This window comes from Oryctolagus cuniculus, chromosome 8 (assembly GCF_051225735.1).
Source record: "Oryctolagus cuniculus isolate XC-2025 breed Fujian yellow rabbit chromosome 8, ASM5122573v1, whole genome shotgun sequence".
Classification (NCBI taxonomy): domain Eukaryota; kingdom Metazoa; phylum Chordata; class Mammalia; order Lagomorpha; family Leporidae; genus Oryctolagus; species Oryctolagus cuniculus.
Genome location: NC_142874.1, coordinates 123,576,502 through 123,599,531, shown reverse-complemented (window position 1 = coordinate 123,599,531; position 23,030 = coordinate 123,576,502). Strand labels below are relative to the sequence as shown.

The window sequence follows — 23,030 nt, the reverse complement described above, 5'->3', positions numbered from 1 at the left end:
ACAATCCCACTATATCAATAAGGCAGATGTTATGAATTTCTCAGAGTATATAGAGCATGACACATATAGAGTATGCTATAAAGACACCTGTTGACTCTGAGATGGAACCAGGACCCCTGCAACTTGCTGCATACTAATTTCACTGTTGAAGACAGATACCTTTCTTATACCTTCAGAAGTTTCTCTTCAAGAGTGATTCTTAGAACCAAAGATACAGAGGTCACAAACACTGGTTTTGGAAGCAGGCTTCCTTGTGTGATTTGATGATCTTAGATAACATGGTGTATCTGAGCTTCAAGTTTTTCAACTGTAAGATGAAAATAATAACATCTACATTTTGAATTTGTTGTATGGAATAAGTGAGATAATATAGCCTCAGAGTTTAGCATAGTATCTGAGCATACAGTTAAGTATTTGGTTAATAGGGGCAACTGAAGTAGATCAGTGAATGAACCAATCTCTGTATACTCAAATACTACTTCACTGCTAATACTGCAAAGATATCTTAGTGTGCTTTGTGTTGTACAGATTTTCTTGATTTTCAAAAATGAATATAGTGTTTTAACTTTGAATAACTATAATTCATGTGTTGGCTTTTTTTTTTTTTTTTTTTTTTGCCTCTCAACTTCTCGTTATTAAAAAGGAAGGAAAGGGTTTCAAAAACAAGCCTTTCCCCTAAAAATCCTAATTGAATGTGATCATACAGTTCAGTGAATAAAAAAAGTGGGTTTCAACTGAGATTTGTGTGAAACAACTTTCCCCATGCAGACAGTGATTATGGTCCCCTTGGAATCAGCCCATGCAGCTGCGATGAGCTCTTGTATTCTAGCCTTATCCAGACAGGTTTCTGCTGACTTTCATGGGGCCATGTCAGCATGAAGTCATCTAACGTGGTTCCTTTCATACTTTTTATGTTTGCCCTTCCAGATCTTGGCACTTGTAGCTGTCAGAAAAGGCATGGACTACCTCTTCTCCCAGCATGACCTCAGCTTCCTTGATGATGTCATTCCAGAAAAGGACAAGAAAAAGAAGGAGGATGAGAAGAAAAAGAAAAAGAAGAAGGGAAGTCTGGACAGTGACAATGATGATGTAAGGAACTTTGAGAAATCCCAAAGTAAAGCTAGTTAAAAAAAAGAAATAAATGTGAAAAAATGTAATGTTATTTAACTTGATGTGAGGATGAAGAACTGAGTTCTAAAAATGTTCATCTGGCCCTGTGCTCAATCACTCATTTCACTTCCATTTACCCTTTATTTCATTTTATTATGTTTTCTGAAGTCTTTTTGTAATCATAGTATACTAATACTAAAGTCATAGTATACAAATGACTTCTAGAAAAGATAAACCCATCACATTTAAAGAACTCTGATCTTATAGATATAAAGGAAATTTGCTTAGTAATGCTATAAAATGTGTCTGGTTTTCTATTGCTAATAAATTGGTCATCTATAGTTGAGATAATAACTCAATTTTGAATTATTTTAATCCTAATTAGTACAGATACCAGTGGTCTCACCTCCTATGACCTATAAATCTATTTGAGTAGGTTTCCAACCAAAGTTTTATGCTGTCATATTACACTAGCATTATATTTACACTAACATAATTTGGTTCTACTTTTCTGTAACTCTGCAGCAAACAAGGAAAGGGAATTGGAGTGTGGGGTCTTTTTATATAATTATGGTTGTCACTGTCATAGTCCAGATGGTCCTCTTACAATTAGGTGATTGAATTAGGAAATAAAATTACTGCCCAATTGTTTTCTTTAGAAGACTGTTTCACAAAAATGCAGAAGCACTAGTAGGGCTCTGTAATCATTGCTGAGAGAAAAGCGAGGATCTGGTTTTCTTTAGCACTCACACACACTCTCGCATGCACACAAAGACATATGCACACAATTTCTTACAGTAGCTCTGGGAAAGGACCATCAAAATGATATTTTCCATGTGAAAACTGTTCTGGATTTTTCACAGTACAGCACTGTAGATTATTTAGTGTGTTTCTTTACCCATTCTGAAATAGGAATATTTTGAAGCTTTAGTGTCCATTCTGTAGTTGATAACTTTGCTTATGCATACCTTATATTTAATTTAAAGTTTATATTTTCATTCCCATTTTATAGATGATGAAGATTAGACTGAGAAATATTAAGTTATTTTTAATTTTTCAACTTTATTGAGTTATAACTGAGAAATATATTTATATTTTAGATATGCAATGTTTAAGTCACTTGTCTAAATGTATTCATCCGTAAGTGGCAGTCAGGGCTCTCTGCTTATTTCCAATTGGTCAGGCTGTCAGATTGTATTCTTTTTGTGAAAACATGGAAATAGTAGAGGCAAGGAAGGCAACAGATAGAATTAGATTTCAGATAAATTGATCCAATACAAAAAGGCTAAGTTTATGAAGCACATTGAGCTAAGGAGAAAAGAATCTGAGGGAGCTTTTATGACCGTCATCATCCATCTCCAGTGAGAGCAACTGTATAGATTTTCTGTTTCCAATGATGACAGAAAAAAGAGAGAATGTGTTTAAACAGCAGCAGAGATTAGCATGCAGTATTAGGAAGAATTGATATGCTTATGTACTGAATGAAAATAAAAATTTGAAAGAGATTTATGGGCCACATAAGAAAAAAAATAGTTACCTAAAATACTAACATCATTAAAGTAGGATTTAATCTTGAATTTTCCCAGCAGATACTTCAGTTTATTTACATGGACACTAAACTTAATATTAATTACATACTGCCAATGTATGAAGTCATAACATGAAATTCTATTATCTAAGAAAAAATAATGAAATAAAAAAACTTTAGGGAATGTTTAAATTTACTGTTCTTGAGTAACAAAAGTTGGATCAAATGACTGCCTGAGAAATTCTTTCAGGTTTTAGATACAATTCTGAACAAATGATATTTTGTTTAAACAATGCTACTGTACTCTTTACCATTTTCATCTCCATATTTCTAATAGATTTCTTGACATAATGGGTGATATTTGTTTCTTTTTTTCGGCCTCCCACCCCAACCAAAACAAACAAACAATCATCGGTATTGGTATTATCCTAGCAGGCAATTTAGAGCACATCTGTGCAGCACATTCTCTATGTTGAGTCCATGGTTTAGGGGCTGCACATTTGAAAGGTGGTTCTTCTGCTGTTCACCTGATCATCGTGTGGGTGTGTAGTCCGTGGATACAGGGAGCCACACCAGGACATGAAGGTTACAGCTCTGATAATCAACGGCAATGGTGAAAATTCTTACTTGCCTACATTTGAGCCACTCAGTCATTTCTGAACCTGCCTGGTAGTCTGTGATGAAGAATTGGCTGCCAACGCATTCATTTACAAATGCTATTATTATGGGAAATGTTTGAGATCAGATTTAGTGTTCTTGACGTTTTCATAAAGCTAGGCACAAGTAGCTTTTCATTATGTTTTCTTTTTCTTCAATGCAAATACATTATCTCAGATCTCTAAATGATATTGTAGCTCATTACCCTCTTTATTTTCATCAAAAAGCAATTTTCAAGGTGAATGGTAGGCTTGAGCTTAATAGTATTTTTTTTTTACTCTTAGTTCCATTTATATTTTTTTCAACTAAAGATAATTTTCTCGCTACTTTCAGTTAAGACATGAACTGGATGTTTTCAATCCAAGAAAATAGACTTAGATTCAGTATAATGGAGTTTTTGACAAAGGAAAGTAGGAATCTTTCGGAGATCTTTGAAATTTTGGGGTATATGGTGATTAGTTACCTGTTTTTATTATTGTATTCTGATTATGATTCTCTGCTTATCTGACCATCATAGGGACTTCCTTAGGATTTTCTCAGGTTTTCAAGTACTTTCAAATTGAAGTGCACCTTCAACCATAAAGTCGTATTTGATAGAGTATTAGGGTAAAGGAGGGAGGTTTATTTTCTGGGATATGTAGAATTCCTTGACAGTGAATATGAAAAGTCTTCTTGTTTTGGAAGGAAATAAATCTTGATTTTTCTGGCAATGAAATCAACAAGAATTTCAAGATTATATTATATTTTAGGAAATTTCTTCAGCTTAATATGTTTTCATATTAATATTATTTGCTTCACATGGATAACAATTGGGATGCCAGCTACTGGGAAGCTGAACAGTTAACTTGTACTATATTCATGTAGTATGGTTCTAGTTTTAATTGACTCAACCCCATTAACACAGAGGAAAACAAATGTTGAAGGGGTAAAGATGGTATAGAATTTGAAAAGTTTGTGAGTTAGAAGTGATTCTATCTAGGGCTTCCCTCCTAAATGGTATGTGAAGGATAATAGGGTATGTTTAATCAGCCCTTGAGGTAGGAAGGGCTGCATAATAAAACATCCTGAAAACTGCTGTGCGTTTCTTTCACAGTCTGACTGCCCCTACTCAGAAAAGGTTCCGAGTATTAAAATTCCAATGGACATCATGGAACAGCAGCCTTTCCTAAGTGAGAGCAAACCTTCCGACAGTGAGTAGAACTAACCGCTCGCATGCTTGCCTCACTATGATTTGCACTGATAGAGAAAATACTTAAGAAGCCTCACCTACATCAACTTTCCCTCTCTTTTGTCTTTCCTTTTTTCTAAGTGAAGACGTACACTCAATTATCATAAAACTTCATTTTCACATTCTCCATAGTTCACTCTTCTTCCTTTCATCTTTATAATTTTCAGCTTTATAATTTTTATTTGGTAACCTTTTCTCTTACCCAAGTCATCACCAGTTTTGTTTTTTTTTTTTTTCCCCAGTCGCTAAACTTGTAACCATTTTTCATTCAATTTTTCTTGTTTCCTCACTGGTATTTAGAGTCGCAGCTTATAGTACTACATCACTGTCTGTTACTGTTTGTCTTCCTTAGGTTTCAACCAATGACCAAATCCACTCAAAAGAGAAATTGCAACATGGGTCCCTCAATGATCAGTGAATCAGTTATTAACATTGAAACTCTAGAGTAATTATTATTTTCAATTAAATTGGCAGTCACAAAATATCAGCACAACTTTTTATTTGTAAGATATGTGCATTTTCTTCCTAATTTTTTGATGATTCTTCTGCTGTTTCAAAATTGCTATAACTGTCCTGGTCTTTCTGGGATGATCGCCTGGTGGCTACAGAGCAATGGTTTGTGACATGCCATCTTCTCTTTGATAATTGAGTTAACAGGCAACTTGGGAAGGGGAAGCCTCTGTAGTAAACCAGTGAGCATCTCAAGCTTTTCTGAGATGTAGCGGTTGCCTCCCAACTATTTTCCACTTTGAATTCTCTGTTGAAGAAAATGTATTCTTTTAGATCCAGAATGTACCTCAAAGTATACTGATCTGTTACAGCAAAAAGACATTTGGGGCACTTTTGTTTTTATTTGACCATGCCACTACAACCTCAATAAGTGGTTAGTGTTACCAGAAGACTGAAATGAAAGAGCATTGATGAAAACCAGGGGAAGGAGGGATATTAGTTGTCAATTACTGAGTAACAAATCACCACAAAACTTAGCAGCCTAAAACAAGTATGTATTTCATCACACTGACATTCAGAAATTTCGGGACAGCTGATTTTGATGGTCCTGGCTCAGGGTCTCTTTTGAGAGCTGATAGCAAGCTGCTAGTGGGGGCTGAGTCTCTGAAGACTGGCTTGGAGCTAGGGAGCTGCTTGATCTGCTTCCTGCTTGGAGGGAAGTCCCAGTTCGTTGGCCTGTGGGCTTCTCCACTGGGCTGATTGATACAGCTCACCCCAGTACCAGTCATGAAAGAGAGAGAAACCAAAACAAATGCTGTGTCTTTTATAACTGAATCTTGGAAGTGAGGGATCATTACTTCTGCCATAACATATTGGTTGTGTAGCCCAACCCTCTTACAGTGTGGGAGGGAATCACACAAAGATGCAAATTCCAGAATTCAGGATCACTGGGGGCCCTGCTGGAGACTGACCACCACCCTGGTTTAAAAAAACCAATGTTTGAAGCAGTCTTAGCTTCAGTGTCTAATGTGTGACTACAACTTGTAACTCAGACTAAATTTTTTTTTCTTTTAAGATTTATTTATTTATTTGAAAGGCAGAGTTACAGAGAGAGATGGAGAGACAGAGAACAAGAGATTTTCCATCTGCTGGTTCACTTCCTAAATGAATAGCAACAACTGGAGCTTGGTCAGGCCCACGCCAGCAGCCCAGAGCTCCCTCCAGGTTTCCAGTGAGAGCTCTGGGGCCTAATCACTGCAGCCATCCTCTACTGCTTTTCCAAGAACGAGGTGGCAAGCTGGATTGGATGCAGACCAATGGAATTAAACTGTTGCTCCAATGGGATGCCAGTGTTGCAGGGTGCAGCTTAACCTGCTGAGCCACAACAGGAGCCCTGTAGTAGCTACATTCTTTGGTAAAGAATTTGTTATTCAGTTGAATCACCCTTGTCATTTTCTGATTTCACTTTTTAGCTCTGCAGCATTGCTAGTCAAAGGAGACTTTGATGTGCAGGTGCCACGGTATTGATGGCCTCTGCCAGCATCATCACCTGGTTCTGCCCTTATAAGTGCAATGGAAAGGCTGCTTTAAAAAAGTCACCAGCCAGAAGTGGAGACTTGTGAAGAGTTTATATGGCAATTGTTCATCCTTTCAAAAACCTTTTAAGAGGATAAATTGAAAGTTGATATGTGAGAGGTTTAGTGAAACCAGATACACATGGTCATTTTGAATGAAACCTTTCTAATGGAATGCTAATCTTTAAAATCTATGATAGAAGAACATTGATGAAGGTAGAGTTGCAGCTTGAGTACCTTTTATCCCCATGAGATAAAGTAGCGAAGGCGGAAACTGGAAGGAAATGCAAGGGGAAGCCTTAGACATTAGGAAGATGCCAATCTTTCGCAAAATAACTCCCTTCTTACCCTTTTCACTGAAGACAGCAGTCCTCCATCCCGGAAAACCTAGAGAAATGGCATGACAGTGATTTGGGCTTTGGGGTGCTTCTCAGATGCTTAGCTGGATGCAGAATCAATTGACATCATCTAAACTTGTCTTTCTTATTCCTTCTGTTTACGAACGATGCATCCATTTCTGTGATGCTCTTTATTTTCATTCTGCTTTTGTATTTTACCAAAGCCCTACCACTTATGATTTAAAACTTCTTTTTTCCAGGAGAAAAATCATCAACATTCCTCGAGCGCCACACATCATGCTGATAAAATTCCTTTCCTTCAGTCACTGGGTTTGCCAAGGTAAAGGAAAGCCCAGTATTTTTTCCTGTTTGCTAGTGTTACACCACACAGAAATGTAGGCAATGGTGGGTTATTGGCAGAACTCCCTGTATTCTTTCCTCTCCATGATTTATCTTAAATAAATTACCCAGTGACCAAAACTTGCCCCAGCTTGTACTGGTAGAAAGCATTCCTAGAGACTTGCCTACCCTTAGGAGTAATGCAATCTTTCAGTATCATTACATTAAAACCCAGGATCGACATTAGCTCAGATATATTCCACTGTTGTCCCTATAGTTTCCATTCCATCTCATATAAGACTAAAGACTTCAGGTCATTCTGAATTTTTGAAAGAGTGAAGTCTCTGATTGTTTTCATTATGTTAGTCTTTTTGCCTCTTAATTCCTGAAAATATTTCCCTCCTTTGTAGTTCTTCTCATTCTGGGGAAAGTGTTTTTTTTGTTGTTGTTATTGTTGTTGCTTTATTTAATCTAGCTATGATATTGTTCTAGAACATCCCCAAAATTGGTTGGAGAAATTTCTATAGAATCCCCCAAGCTGGGTCTGCTAGCTGAATGTGCAGCAAGCCAGTTACTGTCACCAGGGTAGGGAAGAAAAGTAGATATTTTTTGCAGAGTGCAAAGCAAGGATGCAGGCAGTTATGGCTTAATTCCAGGGTTTAGGGGTTAAGGGTAAAGAGTAAAGTTGAGGCGTAGGGGTGCATGTTCAGCTCATGTCCAAGTTCCTGGTTGGTCTGCAGTACTAATGGCCTCCTTTGATTGGTCAGTGATACTGAATTCTTTGGGGAATTTTGGTGATGACACAGTGGGTTCCAGGCAATCTAGGGTTTACTGGTAGTTCCTTTTTGCTTGGGGCCTAAGGTTCCTGGAAAAGAAACCCTTCAAGATCAGACTGAACATCCAGATGTTATTGTGATGGTAGAGATCAATGGCCTCTTGAGTTTTGAGTGTTCAGAGTTCTGTGGGGCTGACTGCACTGCTCCCTCAATTCAGGGAGCCAATTTTAGTACCAGGTTGGTTTGCAATCATAAAAACAGGGCAGGGACTCTTGAAGCGAAGGGAGGAGTCTGGGGCCCTGTGGGAAACCAGGCCCTGGTGGTTTCTAGCATCTGTATCTAAGGCACTATTTACGGGCTCAGTTTTCAAAATCTTAGGAAAGTTTTACTTGAATTTCTTGGTTCTACATACTGGTGCCTTCATCCCCTTTACAAATGTTTTAAAAACATAAGGAAGGGGTAAGAATTAACAGAGGACAAGGAATGACCCATTTGCCTTCTGTATAGTGTGTAACCATTTAATATATGATAAAGGAAGTATGATTTTCTTACTGCTTCTTTCTTTTTTTTTCTTTTTCCCTAGTCCTCCTAGAACTCCAGTAAAAGCTGTGCCTCAAATTAGAATAGAACTTGAGCCTGAAGACAATGATTATTTCTGGAGGAGCAAGGGAACAGAAACTACATTGTAACCTGTTTGTCTTTCTTAAAACTGTTTTGTTTTTAATATTCTAGATTTTCTTCTTTTCTTTGGTCCAGCTGTTTATTTTTTAATTTTTTCTTTGTGGTTTTTGGTCACTGGCCAAATAATACAGCACTCTCTCTGCAATTTTTTAGTTTTTGCATAGGTAAAATCAAGACAGTAGTGCATTGTTCCTTTTTAAAAACAGCATCTGAGGAATCCCCTTTTGTTCTTAGACTCTCAGATGTGTCCTCTGACAATCGATTTCCTCTGTCACTCAAGACACGCACAGATCCTGGCCCTTCCCCTTACTGAGCAGAAGTTTTATAATACCTTTTATCAAAATATTGAAGGAACTTACAACTTTAGCTTTGGAGCTGTGCTTACTGGCTTGTCTTTGTCTGGCAGAACAAAGTGTGACCTCCAGACAGAGCCCCCTTCTTGCTTGTAGAGCTCTCCAGGACTGGAAAAAAGTGCTGCTATTCTAACTTGCTCTTGCTTGTGAACCCTAATCATAGTTATCAAAAGAAAAAAAAACACTAAAGGTACTTTACTCCCCTTAGAGAAACCATTGCCATCATTGTAGCAAGTTCTGGAATGTCCCTTTTTCCTATGCAACTTTTTTTAACCCTTTAATGAACTTATCTGTTGAGTACATTGAAGAATATTTTTCTTCTAGATTTTGTTGTTTAAATTATGGGGCCTAACCTGCAACTTATTTTTTGTCAATTTTTTAAACTTTTTTTTAATTACTGTAAAGAAATGAATTTTTTCCTGCAGCAGGAAACATAGTTTTGAGTAGTTCTACCTCTTATTTGTAGCTGCCAGGCTTTCTGTAAAAATTGTATTGTATATAATGTGATTTTTACGCACACTCACACACACACACACACACACACACACAGTCTCTAGGGTAAGCCAGAAGGCTAGATCTGATTTAAAACACCATGTTTCTAAGAATCCATTTTTCCCTTTCTTTAAAAAATTTCACTGTTCTATGAAGGAGAATGAGGGAGAAAAGAGGAAGTCCCGTGTAACGGGAATGACTGCTGTTCTGCGCATAGTCGCATCTGGGCACAGATGCCGAGTGCATTACCACGTCAGTGTCCTATGCAGTATTGTTAGACATTTGTTCATCCTGCAATATTTGTATGTTTGTGTATATGCTCTGTGTGTGGCTGGTGCACCTGCGTGTAAAAGTTAAAAAGTAAGAATAGTGCTAGACGGAGGGTAAGGTTGGCAAATTTCTTGTGTCAGTTTTCATAAAATCTAAACCACACATGAAGTCCATCTGGAGGGGTCCAAGAAATTTACCACTATGCAAATGAGAGTGAATATATTTTATTACCCAGATATTAGGCACCTTCATTGATACAGTAGCCCATATTTACAAAACAAAATTCATGGGACTATTAGCCCATCAATAAAGAAGATCACTCACACATCTATGAAGTGTTATGGGACTACAGATAGATTTGCAAAGGGTGTGCCCCTACAGTTTAACAGGATACTCACACATGATTTTTAGGATGCAAAGGCAATTAGTCTTTGTGAATGGAACATGTAGATTATGCATATGTGCACGTATATATGCATATGTGTTTCAGAGTACTGTGTTAAATAGTAAACCTTTATTAATCAAATTCCATATAGTACTTAAATGTAATATTTTAATAGGTAACTTATGTATTGTACATATATATTAAAAATAACATTTTAAATGTTGGAATATAATTTTGGACTCATTTAACTATAATTGTGCTGTATTTCCACTGTAATAGATTCTTGGAGGCATCCTAGAAGCAGAATGAAACCAGTTATTTTGGTTTCATAATATGTACTTATTGAATCCCATTACGGTTATAGTATTTAAATTGTAATTCTGTCTCCTTGAAATTTTGATTATGAAAATTTTATTATCCTCACCTGTTACTTCTGTAGTATTTGATAATGTTAAAACTTTTAATTTTATACAAATCAGACACAAATGACCCCAATTTTTTCATTAAAATCATAATGGTGAATTGGGTATTACTGTGTTAAAATCTCACATGTTGAATTTTGGCATCCCATTTTTCTATTAAGAGCTATACTTACAACGGTTATTCTATATTATGTAGTTTTCTACTACACTAATATAAAACCATGTAAGAAAAGCCTTTCCAATTTTCTTTACTGGCAGAAGCATCGATAAAATGCTTAAAAGTCAAGCATAATAAATTCAGCCTAACCTATGATCTTACTAAAGACACTTTTGTTTACTTTTATAAAAGCTCTAGATAAAATATTTTTTTTTCTGATCATGAATTGTTTATCCCTTTCAATGAACTCCTGCAGCAACTTAACTATCACTTAAGCCTTTGAGGAGATTAAAGAGCTACCTGTCCCCCCAGCTATGACCCATACTCTGTGATTGAAGGTTGATATTCACAATATATAATCAGGATCATACCTCAGACTTCCTCAAAGGAATAATTCCTGTCAAAGCTTTCAATATTCTGGAACCTAGGGAAGTTTTTAAAAATCATACTTCAAGAAGAATCAGAGCCAAACTTATAAGCAAAACCTGAGGTCCATAGAGAGCCAACAACTTACTTATAATTTAACTGGATTTAAAATCTCACCAGATTTCAGGGGTGGTTTTGATTCTATGTAAACTGGACACAAATATTACAGTAAATTTTTTTGTAAGTGTGAACTCAGAGATAAAAAGCTCAAGTTGCTTGAAGACAAGACTGAGTGTACTCAGAGCGGTTAATGGATATTTTTGGTGGAAGAACCTCATTTTTGGAAGCAAAGAAATGACTAGGCCAAGAGTCTGCCTTATCCAAGGAGCATAAGTGCCTCTGGTTTTTGCATTTGAGAGAAGATCTCTTGGAAACACTGTTTTCCTTGAAAAAGTCACTTATCGATACTGTGTGAAACTACTTAGAATCTTAATTTATTTTGTGTGCCATAGGCAGTAGAGTTGCCACTTCTTCCAGTGAAGCATGGAGGTGGGGGTGTGGGGGGCACTACTTCAAGAAGTAGGAGAACAAAAACCTCTCCCGTCTCCCTTGGCCTCAGAGAATGGGGAGAAAATAATTGCCTGCTGTCAGTAATTCAATTTTTGTGTATTTTATGCACATGCAACACCACACACAGAGTAGATATTTTATCAGCTATATATATTGGTGTTTAATATAGAGAATGATTGTCTTCCACATTTTTAGTTCTTTTTTTAAAAACTGTGTTAAAGTACTTGAAATGTATTGACTGCTGACTCTCTTTAAAAACAAAAACAAAAACCCTTGAGTTGTATTATGGAGGTTGACATTGTTCAGGAATGGGACAAAGCTTTCTTCACTCCTTTCCATACCACTTAAAGATTTTGATTCAGGAACCAGAAATATTGTTATTTCTATTCCAGGATATTTCAAACTTGCTCTTCAAAGCATAAGCATGAAGTCCATTGGCGCCAAGTGGCTGAATATACTCAAATGGAACTCTATAGCAGCACTTCACTTACTGAAGAGCCTTAAGAGTTTTCAAATGATGATTTCATTATCTTCATTGAGGCCTGAAATTTAAAAAAAAAAGAAATATGTGCTGATCAGTCCATTTGTGTTTTGACCAGCAATCTGGACATGTCCTGTTTCTTGGCTCATTTCATTGTGCTCTAAGAGTGCATCCAAATATCCTGAATTCTATTTCTTAGGCAAATATTGCAACTCAGGGCTGAAGTCCCCCAGTGAAACTTGTAGAGCCAGAAGTAACTTTGTCCCACTCCTACAATGTGAAGAGAATGAAGAGTTGCTTCTTTTTTGGCCATCGTCATGGCTGGCACTTACCATACACATTACTTTTTAGAATCAATACGCACTTTCAGATAGTCTTATTTTTATTCTCTTAAGTCTTTATTAACTTTGGAGAAATGATGCATCTTTTTATTTTAAATGAAGTAGATCAACATGGTGGAACAAAATGATAAGAACAGAAAACATTTCAATATATTACTAATAATTTTTCCAATATAAAACCTAAAATTCCTATAACATTATAGTATTTTACAGTTTTATGAAGCTTTCTATTGTGACTTTTATGGAATTAAGAGATGAAGAAGATGAGATATTTTAGCATTTATATTTTTCAAAATTAAATGTATACTTAAAATAAAGTAACTTTATGCATTTATGGGTGTCCAGTGCTTCTGTAGAACTCTTTCAATGATTGTTTGATGCCTGTTAATCTTACTCTTTGCTGCTGTAGGGATGAGTACAAAGATGAGTACATTAGAGTCCCTGTCCTCAGATTACTTCAATCACTTTAGGCAGGAAGATAAAATAAGTCCTCACATTATATGAAGTAAGAAGAGATTGTAAGTATCTATGTAAGTATTAATGAAGTATTGTCCTGGAAGGGTTCAAAACAAGAAAAACATCCACCCAACTAAGAGAAATAGGAGTCATTTAATTGAGAGGGGAGTATTGTCATTCTTTGATAAAGTGAGTGAAACATAAAATTTTGTTTTCTTGAATCCACGATGATGTATATACTCAATTAAATTTCAAAACAAGCCAAATGCTAAGCCTGAACACTTAAAAAGTAATTACTCAAGTGAACAAAATCCTGGAATAGTTTTCCACTGAAGATATATTACACACACTTTTGCTGGATTTCCCCAAGCTTTCATGTGATATTTAAAACTCTCTCGGGAGCTTCACTTGGCCCCAAGTTACAATCAGAGAGTGCTAGTAATGAGGGGGGTGCATGGGATGGGAAGGAATTTTTAGTACCAATAAAAAATTTAAAGTGGAATAACAAAAATAATGAGGCAGGGACATTCACTAAAATAAACTTCATCTGGAAACTTAACACAGACAAGAGTTTTGAGAATCTGGGTATGTGTTGTGGTGGTGATAGTGGGGAGGAGCAAGGAATGGAGTTTCGATTTTTTCACTGCACTGCAGAAGCCGCACTATGGAACATATGGGAGAATTTGATGAATTCTTCAACATACCCACCTAGAGTTAATTAAATATTGCCAAGTATAACAATAACTGAGTGACGAAATTAGGATCAAATTGTGTTTGTATGTTATGGAAATAGTTGTGTTTCAGCACCTCTTCAGCAAGCTACCCCACCTACATAACCTCCCCGAGAACTCGGATGTTAAACAAGTACATTCTCTGTCTCCTGAATCATCTGTCTCTAGGTCTTTGCACAACAGCCTGAAAACCTTAGATCTGGGATAAGAGCTCACGTTGTCATTCATAATCTATTTATGCTTGCTTTATTCAAAATCTCAACAAGTTTGTGCATTTTTGGATTTCTTAGAACATAAAAAATGAGAAACATCAGACAATTATTGATAGGAAAATTAAGAATTAATATCTTAATCCTTGCAGCAATACAGAAGATAAAACACTGTAAACTGTATTCAGAAACTTAAGCGTTGGGTTATTTAGTATACAAACAAGAATACTGCAACAGATATTAAAAATAAAATGCATTGGTGTTATATTGATTAAAATCTAGTTATTAAATTTTTTAATGTCCGAAGGCGGAGCCAAGATGGCAGAATAGTGAGGGCGCGCACCGATAGTCTGGGAAAATTTAGTTTAATAAAAGCGGAGTTACGGTAGCCTCAGAAAAAGGATCAGCAAAAAATTGCAGAGGAAACTCTTCAGGAGCTATTTGCTATGACTCAAAGGACCTACTGGGAGAGCAGGGTCGCCCACCACACAGAAGCCGAACCGCGGGAGCCGCAGAGTCTGAGCACCAGTGCAGGAAGGGGAGTCTATGTGACAAAGAAACCAGCGGGGAGAGGAGAGACGCCCAGGGCTCCGAGTCCACACATCGGGGCTGGAAGCGGAGGTGAGCTTAGTAACAGGAGACATTGGTGGGGAAACGGCGGCCAGAATTTTAGAGGGACGCGGGTTTTGAAGCCGGAAAGTCCAACAGACTACAGGAGAGAAGGAAAAATAAATAAATAAATAAATAAAAAGGTGGGGGCATACTGGTACAGACAAGTTCAAGCAAGAGACAAAGAGCTGGGATATACATAATAAAAGGGGAGAGTTAAGACTACAATTCAGTAGCTTAGGCAACCCAGTGGGAGTCCTCAGGACTCTGGGTAGAAGCCAGCAAAGCTAAATACCATCCATTCTGCTCAGCCTTGCAGTATTACTTACCTCCTGAACAAAAAATAAAATAAAATAAATAAATGAATAAATAAATAGAGATTTACCATGCATAACCTGAGGGTGTCACCTTTGCACACCTGTAACCCTGAAGAACCAAGCAGAGCTCTCAGGCCACACCCATCTCAAGCCTCCAAGGCTCCTCCATCAGCAGGCAGTACACTTAACACGGACATAGTATAATAAAAAAAAAAAAAAAAACCTCACAGTGAGGGAAACAGAATTAACCATGCCAAGCAATAAACACAGAAATCGAGGGAACAAGATCAACGATGACATTATGATGCCTCCAAATAAACAAAACACCCCAAGCCAAGATTATGAAGATGATGAGATAGAAGAAATGCAAGATACAGATTTCAAAAAATTTATGATAAGAACATTTAGAAGTTTTCAAAAGCAAATCCTTGAACTACAGAAATCCTTATTGGACAGGATTGAGAATCTCTCTCGTGAAAATGAAATTTTAAGGAAGAATCAAAATGAAACTCAGAAACTAGTAGAACAGGAAAGTGTGATAGTGAAGAGAAATCAAAATGAAATGAAGAGCTCAATAGATCAAATGACAAACACATTAGAGAGCCTTAAAAACAGAATGGGTGAAGCAGAAGAGAGAATATCGGACTTAGAAGACAGAGAACAGGAAAGGATACAGTCAAACCAAAGAAAAGAAGAGGAAATTAGAAATCTAAAAAATATTGTTGGGAATCTACAGGATACTATTAAAAAAACCAACATTCGGGTTCTAGGAGTTCCTGAAGGCATGGAGAGAGAGAAAGGATTAGAAGGCCTTTTTAGTGAGATACTAGCAGAGAACTTTCTGGGTCTGGAGAAGGACAGAGACATCCTAGTACAGGAAGCTCATAGAACCCCCAGTAAACATGACCAAAAGAGATCCTCACCACGACACGTGATAACTAAACTTACCAGAGTGAAACATAAAGAAAAGATCCTAAAATGTGCAAGAGAGAAACGTCAGATTACTCTCAGAGGATCTCCAATCAGACTCACAGCAGACTCCTCATCAGAAACACTACAGGCTAGGAGGGAATGGCGAGACATAGCACAGGTGCTAAGAGAGAAAAATTGCCAGCCCAGAATATTATATCCTGCTAAGCTCTCATTTGTGAATGAAGGTGAAATAAAGACCTTTCATAGCAAACAGAAATTGAAAGACTTTGTGGCCACTCGTCCGGCCCTGCAAAAGATACTTAAAGATGTGCTACACTCAGAAACACAGAAACACGGCCATCAATATGAAAGAAGGGAAAGGAAGAACACCTACCAGTAAAAGAGCATGGGAAGCTCAAAGCATATACTAGAAAATATCTCTGGGAAAATGGCAGGGCAAAGTCACTATGTATCAATAGTCACATTAAACGTGAATGGCCTGAACTGTCCAGTTAAAAGACACAGACTGGCTGACTGGCTTAAGGAACAACACCCAACTATTTGTTGCCTACAAGAAACACATCTCTCTAACAAAGATGCATGCAGTCTGAAAGTGAAAGGTTGGAAAAAGATATTCCATGCCAACAAAAAACCAAAAAAAAGCAGGTGTAGCCATATTAATATCAGACAAAATAAACTTTAATACAAAAACTGTTAAGAGAGACAAAGAGGGGCACTATATAATGAATAAGGGTTCAATTCAACAGGAAGATAGAACAATTATCAATGTATATGCACCTAATTACAGGGCACCAGTCTATTTAAAAGATATGTTAAGGGACTTAAAGGGAGACTTGGATTCCAATACAATAGTACTGGGGGACTTCAATACTCCACTCTCAGAAATAGATAGATCATCCAGACAGAAGATCAACAAGGAAACAGCAGATTTAATCGACACTATTGCCCAAATGGATCTAACAGATATCTACAGAACTAATGCTACATCTAAAGACTTTACATTCTTCTCAGCAGTGCATGGAACCTTCTCTAGGATTGATCACATACTAGGTCATAAAGCAAGTCTCAGCAAATTTAAAAGAATTAGAATCATACCATGCAGCTTCTCAGACCACAGTGGAATGAAGCTGGAAATTAGCAACTCAGGAAACCCCAGAAAGTATGCAAGCACATGGAGACTGAACAACATGCTCCTGAATGAACACTGGGTCATTCAAGAAATCAAAAGAGAAATCAGAAACTTTCTGGAAGTAAATGAGGATAACAACACAACATATCAAAACTTATGGGATATGGCAAAAGCAGTATTGAGAGGCAAGTTTATAGCAATAGGGGCCTATATCAAGAAATTAGAAAGGCACCAAATAAATGAGCTTTCAGCGCATCTCAAGGACCTAGAAAATTTGCAGCAAACCAGACCCAAATCTAGTAGGAGAAGAGAAATAATTAAAATCAGAGAAGAAATTAACAGGATTGAATCCAAAAAAACATTACAAAAAATCAGCCAAGCGAAGAGCTGGTTTTTTGAAAAAATAAACAAAATTGACACCCCATTGGCCCAACTAACTAAAAAAAGAAGAGAAAAGACCCAAATCAATAAAATCAGAGATGAAAAAGGAAACATAACAACAGACACCACAGAAATAAAAAGAATCATCAGAAATTACTACAAGGACTTGTATGCCAGCAAACAAGAAAATCTATCAGAAATGGATAGATTCCTGGACCCATGCAATCTACCTAAATTGAACCAGGAAGACATAGAAAACCTAAATAGACCCATAACTGAAACAGAAATTGAAACCGTAATAAAGGCCCTCCCAACAAAGAAAAGCCCAGGACCAGATGGATTCACTGCTGAATTCTACCAGACATTTAAAGAAGAACTAATTCCATTTCTTCTCAAACTATTCAGAACAATCGAAAAAGATGGAATCCTCCCAAATTCTTTCTATGAAGCCAGCATCACCTTAATCCCTAAGCCAGAGAGAGATGCAGCACTGAAAGAAAATTATAGACCAATATCCCTGATGAACATAGACGCAAAAATCCTCAATAAAATTCTCACCAATAGAATACAACACCACATCAGGAAAATCATCCACCCAGACCAAGTGGGATTGATCCCTGGTATGCAGGGATGGTTCAACATTTGCAAATCAATCAATGTGATTCACCACATTAACAGACTGTAGAAGAAAAACCATATGATTATCTCAATTGATGCAGAGAAAGCATTCAATAAAATTCAACACCCTTTCATGATGAAAACTCTAAGCAAGTTGGGTATAGAAGGAACATTCCTCAATATAATCAAAGCAATTTATGAAAAGCCCACAGCCAGCATCCTATTGAATGGGGAAAAGTTGGAAGCATTTCCACTGAGATCTGGCACCAGACAGGGATGCCCACTCTCACCACTTCTATTTAACATAGTTCTGGAAGTTTTAGCCAGAGCCATCAGACAAGAAAAAGAAATTGAAGGAATATAAATTGAGAAGGAAGAAGTCAAATTATCCCTCTTTGCAGACGATATGATTATTTACTTAGGGGATCCAAAGAACTCTACTAAGAGACTATTGGAACTCATAGAGGAGTTTGGCAAAGTGGCAGGATATAAAATCAATGCACAAAAATCAACAGCCTTTGTATACACAGACAATCCCATGGCTGAGAAAGAACTGCTAAGATCAATCCCATTCACAATAGCTACAAAAACAATCAAATACCTTGGAATAAACTTAACCAAGGACGTTAAAGATCTCTACGCTGAGAATTACAAAACCTTAAAGAAAGAAATAGAAGAGGATACCAAAAAATGGAAAAATCTTCCATGCTCATGGATTGGAAGAATCAACATCATCAAAATGTCCATTCTCCCAAAAGCAATTTATAGATTCAATGCAATCCCAATCAAGATACCAAAGACATTCTTCTCGGATCTAGAAAAAATTATGCTGAAATTCATATGGAGGCACAAGAGACCTCGAATAGCTAAAGCAATCTTGTACAACAAAAACAAAGCCGGAGGCATCACAATACCAGATTTCAGGACATACTACAGGGCAGTTGTAATCAAAACAGCATGGTACTGGTACAGAAACAGATGGATAGACCAATGGAACAGAATTGAAACACCAGAAATCAACCCAAACATCTACAGCCAACTTATATTTGATCAGGGATCTAAAACCAATCCCTGGAGCAAGGACAGTCTATTCAATAAATGGTGCTGGGAAAACTGGATTTCCACGTGCAGAAGCATGAAGCAAGACCCCTACCTTACACCTTACACAAAAATCCACTCAACATGGATTAAAGACCAAAATCTACGACCTGACACCATCAAGTTATTAGAGAACATTGGAGAAACCCTTCAAGATATTGGCACAGGCAAAGAATTTCTGGAAAAGACCCGGGAGGCACAGGCCGTCAAAGCCAAAATCAACTATTGGGATTGCATCAAATTGAGAAGTTTCTGTACTGCAAAAGAAACAGGAGAGTGAAGAGACAACCGACAGAATGGGAAAAAATATTTGCAAACTATGCAACAGATAAAGGGTTAATAACCAGAATCTACAAAGAGATCAAGAAACTCCACAAAAACAAAACCAACAACCTACTTAAGAGATGGGCCAAGGACCTCAATAGACATTTTTCAAAAGAGGAAATCCAAATGGCCAACAGGCACATGAAAAAATGTTCAAGGTCACTAGCAATCAGGGAAATGCAAATCAAAACCACAATGAGGTTTCACCTCACCCCGGTTAGAATGGCTCACATGCAGAAATCTACCAACAACAGATGCTGGCGAGGATGTGGGGAAAAAGGGACACTAACCCACTGTTGGTGGGAATGCAAACTGGTCAAGCCACTATGGAAGTCAGTCTGGAGATTCCTCAGAAACCTGAAGATAACCCTACCGTTCGACCCAGCCATCCCACTCCTTGGGATTTACCCAAAGGAATTTAAATTGGCAAACAAAAAAGCAGTCTGCACCCTAATGTTTATTGCAGCACAATTCACAATAGCCAAGACCTGGAACCAACCTAAATGCCCATCAACGGTAGACTGGATAAAGAAATTATGGGACATGTACTCTTTAGAATACTATACCGCAGTAAGAAACAACGAAATCCCATCATTTGCAACAAAATGGAGGAATTTGGAACACATCATGCTGAGTGAAATAAGCCAATCCCAAAGGAACAAATACCATATGTTCTCCCTGATTGGTGACAACTGACTGAACACCAAAAAGGAAACCTGTTGAAGTGAAATGGACACTATGAGAAACGGTGACTTGATCAGCATAGCCCTGACTGTTAATGAGCAACTTAATACATTATCCCTCTTAGTAGTTTTTTTTTTTGTCTGCTCTACTTAATATGACTGGTTGAATTCTGTAATTAACACACAGTTATTCTTAAGTGTTGAAATTTAACTGAAATGTGATCCCTGTTAAACATAAGAGTGGGAATAGAGAGGGAAGAGATGTACAATTTGGGACATGCTCAGGCTGACTTGCCCCAAATGGTAGAGTTCGAAACATACCAGGGGACTCCAATTCAATCCCATCAAGGTGGCATGTACCAATGCCATCTCACTAGTCCAAGTGATCAATTTCAGTTCACAATTTATCATAATGAAAGGACTAAGAGTCAAAGGGAGCACATAAACAAGTCTAGTACCTGCTAATACTAACCGATAGAATAAATAAAGGGGAGAGTGATCCAACATGGGAAGCGAGATACTCAGCAGACTCATAGAATGGCGGATGTCCTAAACAGCACTCTGGCCTCAGAATCAGCCCTAAAGGCATTCCAATCTGGCTGAAAAGCCCATGAGAGTATTTCAGGCATGGAAAGCCAAAACACTCAGGCAAAAAAAAAAAAAAAAAAAAAAAAACCTAAATGAAAGATCTCTGTGAGTGAGATCCAAGTGGAAAGAACAGGTCTTCAAAGAAGGAGGTACCTTTCTCTGAAGGGAGGAGAGAACCTCCACTTTGACTATGACCTTGTCTAAACAAGATAAGAGTCGGAGAATTCAAGGGGCTTCCATAGCCTTGGAAACTCATGACTGGAGCATGGGGAGATTACTGAGGCCATAAACAAGAGTGTCAATTTGTGAAGTCAACAACAGGAGTCACTGTGCACTTACTCCTCATGTAGGATCTCTGTCCTTAGCGTGCTTTGCATTGAGACTTAATGCTATAACGAGTACTCAAACAGTATATTTCACTCTGTGTTTCTATTGGGGTGCAAACTGTTGAAAGCTTTACTTAATGTATACTAAACTGATCTTCAGTAAAATAAAAAAAAAGAAGAAGAAATTATCAATTCCCAACTTGACTCTCACTGGGATTAAACATGACAATAAGTCTGATCTGATTTCATCATCATTTAAAAAATCATCTATTATTTTTCACTTTATGTTTCTGTGTGGGAGCAAACTGTTGAAATCTTTACTTAATGTATGCTAAACTGATCTTCTGTATATAAAGAGAATCGAAAATGAATCTTGATGTGAATGGAAGGGGAGAGGGAGTGGGAGAAGGGAGGGTTGCGGGTGGGAGGGACGTTATGGGGGGGAAGCCATTGTAATCCATATTCTGTACTTTGGAAATTTATATTCATTAAATAAAAGTTAAAAAACATGTCCAAAAGATAAAATTGTATTATTCATGTTCAGATGGATGATTTGGGCTATCAAGACAATATTTGACTATTTTCTGTTTTGTTCCTAACTTTATAAACATTAAGTGGAGTAGTTCCTGGAGAAATAAAGTAAGACATGATTCCTGCATGAGAAAGAAATGCAGGTAGACAATATAGTCCAACAAATATGTCAGTGCTGCAGTAGAAGTGTGTGTTGAGTGGATGCTCAAATGAAGAAGTCAACAATTCCTTGAGGAAATAAGAGGCCAAATGGTCAGTAAAAATTTCTGAACAATCTGTTGGTTTGTGTAAAAAAATGTTTCCAACACATTGTGTCTGAAGTGGCATTAAGAAAGTGAATGAAGACATTCCACATGTGGGAGACACCACCAAAACAAAATAAGAAGTTGTTAGGTGCTGACAGTGGATCATCCCTTCCAAACATCATGTTGAAATTTATCCAAGGTGACAGTGTTGAGGTGGGACTTTAAGAGGTTATTAGGTCATGAGAGCTCTGCCCTCAGGAATGGATCAGTATTTACAGGAGTGGGTTCCTCATGGAGAGGAAGAATTGCCCCTTTTTCCTCTCCATCTGTCTTGTGCTAACTTCCTTTTCTTTCTTTTATCTTACAGAAGACCTTCCCCAAATCTGGCCCCTCAGTATTGGATTTCCAGTCCCCAAAACCATGTGCTAAATAAATCTCTGTAACTTAGTCTGTAGTATCCTTTTATAGCAACAGAAAAATCATTTATTCAAACATCCATTCAACAATTGTAGACATGTGCTACTCATAGGATTTTTCATGCAAGAGTTCAGGGAAAATGGAGAGAAAGATGTTTTCTATAAAATAGTAAATTTCTCAGAAATGAAGGGACATACCTATGTTCGTGTAAAAATCTGCCTGCCTAGAACAAAAACTAATTTAGAATATTATATACATACAGTGTTGTGGGATTTTTGACTATGAAGAATAAAAATTTGAGGACATGGGGAATATCTTAAAACTCTCCAGAGAAAGATTATCTACACAGAAATCACAATCAAGGTGGTGCTAATCTTTTCAATTAGAAGATTGGATATGAGAAAATATCAGTGAATTGTCTTTAAAATTTTGGAGGAAAATGACCTGAACCCAATTCTAGAACCAACTAGAAACCTTCAAATTTTAAATGCTTCATCATCTACTCACCTATTTCTTAGTAAATTACTCAAGAATAGACTTTGGCATGATGGATTTAACTGAGACAAAGAGCCAAGATCAAAGAAAACAATTGATTCCATCCTGCTGATCAGTGAAGTCCAGAATAATAGAAATGCGTAGGATTTAAAGAAAAAAATCAAAACCAAATGGGGATGAGAGATGGTTTGGAACTCTGTGAAATGGGCAAAGTGACTAGAAATTTGGACAACTTGATTATATACAGGCAGTTTTGTAAAAAAGCAAACAAAATTCTGGAAAAACAAGACAAGAAAGTTATGTCCCAAATGTTGTAAAGCCGGTCCAAATGAATAGAACTTAATCTGCTTCAAATAAAAGAATATATGTGATTCCAACAATGAGTAATTTTCCGGAAGATATTAGGGAATATGGTGATTGAG

The 23,030-nt window shown here is 37.1% G+C and overlaps 1 protein-coding gene across 12 annotated transcripts in view; it reads left to right on the top strand.

Moving 5' to 3' along the window:
• The window catches only part of SLC4A4 (solute carrier family 4 member 4), a 378,301-nt gene extending 365,451 nt beyond the window's left edge, over positions 1–12,850 (top strand). For 6 of the 12 annotated variants that reach the window (XM_089301672.1, XM_089301671.1, XM_089301678.1 and 3 more), the window contains exons 23-26: positions 928–1,089; positions 4,389–4,485; positions 7,146–7,225; positions 8,584–12,850. In XM_089301672.1, coding sequence (XP_089157798.1) covers positions 928–1,089; positions 4,389–4,485; positions 7,146–7,189 — 303 coding nt within the window. In that variant the 3' untranslated portion in view covers positions 7,190–7,225; positions 8,584–12,850. 12 annotated transcript variants of the gene reach the window in all.
• Positions 12,851–23,030: the final 10,180 nt, after the last annotated feature.